Source organism: Colias croceus, chromosome 6 (assembly GCF_905220415.1).
Source record: "Colias croceus chromosome 6, ilColCroc2.1".
Taxonomy (NCBI): Eukaryota; Metazoa; Arthropoda; class Insecta; order Lepidoptera; family Pieridae; genus Colias; species Colias croceus.
The window spans coordinates 6,435,374-6,438,426 of NC_059542.1; the positions used below are offsets into that span (position 1 = coordinate 6,435,374).

Consider the following 3,053-nt stretch of genomic DNA (forward strand, 5'->3'; position numbering starts at 1 on the left):
TTTATTTATTAAATTGCTGTCGAAATTACTTACAATTGTTTTAAGTCTATCAGTCGATACTTTTTAATTAACTTATTTTATATAGATTTTGTTGGTATATTAATTGTTTAATTATGTATGTATATTGCGTGTAAACTGAACAAAACTTTAGTTCAATAAACCAAGTAAAGGAAAAACTTTATTAAAGTTACAAAATAAAATGAAACGTGTTTATATTTTAATAACATTTAATATTTATATCACATTAACAATGGCTCCAGAACTAAAAGTTTTAGCCTATAAGGTACATATGTAACAATTTTTATCATAAAGACTAGACTCACTAGGGCAAATGGGCGCCAGATGGCACGAAACCGTTCTCGTCGGCGGTGTAGTCTACCCTGTAGGTGACACCGTCGGGGCCGACGTATTGGAAGAATCCCTTAGCCCGCATACCTACGGAATCATTGATTTTCTCGAGGCGACCGGCCTCCTCGGCGAGGATTTTGTTCTCAGTCTCGTACAAGTAATGGTAGCCGTCAGGGAAGATCTCTCCTTCTTGACGGATGATACCGTAGTTGTAGTCGTACGTGTTGGGTCCAACAACTTTAGACACGACTTGAGCAACTGGCTGGTAGATGGGTTTGTACGAAGAGCTAACGTAGACGGGGGTCGAAGAGATGTAGATGGGGGCAGCGGTGGTGACGGGGGCAGCGGTGGTGACGGGGACAGCGGTGGAGACTGGGACGGGTTCGGGCTGGGCGCCGGTGACGGGGGCCGCGGTGGTGACGGGGACCTCAGAGACTGGTGCACTGGTTGCGGGCACGGCTGGGACGGTGGGAGCAGGCTCGACGATACCGTTGATGGTTACGCTGGAATTCGTTTTTTATTCACTTAGTTGATTTTATTTAGTCAAATATTGTTCATAGAGCTTTATAATGGGCAGTGTAAATTGTAAATGTATGTGTAAAGTTCTAATAATAAAGTACTAAGGTGTTTTATGTATTATTTAATATGTCACGATGTCCGAAATGTTTGTTAAGATACATTGGTGACTGTTGAGATTCACCAAGATCGGGAGTGAATAAACATTACTTATTTATTGGATATTTCGGTCATGCACCGTTGTCTGTTATACCACGACGCCTTGGTCAATGTACAATATAAGCGAATAATGGGTATATTTTTTAAAGATATGCAGTTAAGAATACTTTCCATGTATATATTAAGGTTAAGTTATGTTGGAACATACGCACGAGCTGAACAAATGAACCGCAGCAGCGGTTGGCGAGTGCCAAAACCGAACTCTTCCTATTTTGCTTGGTTAGGCCAGGGATCTTGGGATTTTTTAATTATTATTGGTTTTTAGTTCTTAGTAAAACTTTATCTTTTTCGACCGAAAATTGGCGTTTGTAAACATTCACACAAATTGTAAATTGTCTATCTTCACTGTAGTTTACTAACTAACTTCACAATAGACAGCCTAGTGTATGTCCAATTTAAGTAGAAATAAAGTTTCGGAGTCATACCAGCGAATTTGGTGGTTTTGGTTTGGTTTTAAATTAGAATGAACTGAATATAAATCTTAAATAACTTGTTACGCAACATTATGAAGCTCACCTGGAAACGGGCGTATTTTCGGGTTTGTATGGGACAATGACATCCTTGTTGCCAACGTAGGCACCGCCAGCACCGCCGCGGTCTCCGCGGTCTCCACGGTCACCACTGAAATCGATAAAATATATATGAAAATACAAATTATATTCGACATATATTATATATTCAAAGAAGTGACGTGCTAACATAATCGAAAATTCATAATATCTTGCCACGTACATAATATTTAAATATTATCTTGATTATTTTCCTAGACCTTCGCCATTTGACTTTTTATTTGTATTAATTACATTTAAATCAGTAATAAAAATTTAATCATTTATTATAATAAGCCTTTGGTCCAAATACTGTGTAGCAAATAGGGTTAAAAAAATAAGTATTTTTTAAAGTTAATATTTAATGGTATACCCACTTGTAGGCACCAGAGTTGTCTGGAATATAACGTCCAGAGTTGTCGTATTTGCCAGCATTGTAGCGTCCAGCGTCGTAACGGCCAGGGTCGTAGCGGCCAGGGTCGTAGCGGCCGGCTTCGTAGCGTGCGGGGTTGTATTGTGGCTGTACTGGGTTGTAGCGGTTAGTGTAGAACGCGTAAGGGTTGAATGTGGTCACCGAGGCTGATGCTGTGGCGCGGCTGATCGGTTGCACTGTTGTGCTCCTGGAATTGATATAACATTTTGGTATCGATAATAAGCTCTATGGGCATTATAAGTTAAACAGACGAGAAAAATAAAGTTACAAGGCACAAATTAGAGCAATATGCTTCGCAACTCCGAAGCAGTGAGCTTCATTATTCCTGAGAGATATGGGTTTTATTTTAATTTGGTTTTATCTCGGTACGGGTAAACTTAGGTGAAACTGGAGATATCATACGTAGATTATACCATGTATAAATCGTACAGCTTCACTATATTATTTTCAAAACACTATTTTTATATTTTTTGGTTCGGACTAAAAATTGATTATAATTTCACTCCTGATATGAGATCTAATTACTCGCACTTTTAAGTTAATACTTACACGAACTCATCAGCTGCCAAGGCAACTGTGAAAGCCAGGGAAAGGATCTGTGGAAAATAGAACTTTCATTAATATATTTCTTAAATATATGACACACTTTTTAATTAATCCAATTCACTTATATATCACTTATATCCTATATAAAAACTTGGCACCCACCACGAGGGAACGCATTGTTGCTGTTTAACCGACTTAACCCGAATGTTGATATCACCACAAATCAATAGCTATTTATACGTATTTTTTTCGTCTAATTTATAATGTGATTCTCCAGTTCCTCTTATTCATAATGAGTAATTTAAAATTAGCTATTCATTAGCAGATGTTCTCAATCTTTGACTAATCAAATCATAAATTCAAAACACTAATACGTTAATGTGACTTAGTTCACGAACTTGTCAAAAAATTGCTTTATTATGACATAAACACGAAGGTCAAGC

At 37.8% G+C, this 3,053-nt stretch overlaps 1 protein-coding gene across 1 annotated transcript; it reads right to left on the reverse strand.

Annotated features, from left to right (window-relative positions):
* Window positions 1-249: 249 nt before the first annotated feature.
* Window positions 250-2,810, reverse strand: LOC123692666 (larval cuticle protein LCP-30-like). Its single transcript, XM_045637437.1, has 5 exons — window positions 2,773-2,810; window positions 2,614-2,660; window positions 2,009-2,251; window positions 1,600-1,704; window positions 250-851 (listed from the first exon to the last, which is right to left on the reverse strand). The coding sequence occupies exons 1-5, from the start codon at window positions 2,785-2,787 to the stop codon at window positions 323-325; spliced, it is 939 nt and encodes a 312-aa protein (XP_045493393.1). The 5' UTR covers window positions 2,788-2,810; the 3' UTR covers window positions 250-322.
* Between the last annotated feature and the right edge of the window lie 243 nt (window positions 2,811-3,053).

Coding starts and splice junctions, on each gene's coding strand:
- LOC123692666 (XM_045637437.1), bottom strand. Junction 1,705..2,008: donor GACAACTCTGGTGCCTACAA/GTGGGTATACCA, acceptor TATCGATTTCAG/TGGTGACCGTGGAGACCGCG. Junction 852..1,599: donor GAAAATACGCCCGTTTCCAG/GTGAGCTTCATA, acceptor AACGAATTCCAG/CGTAACCATCAACGGTATCG.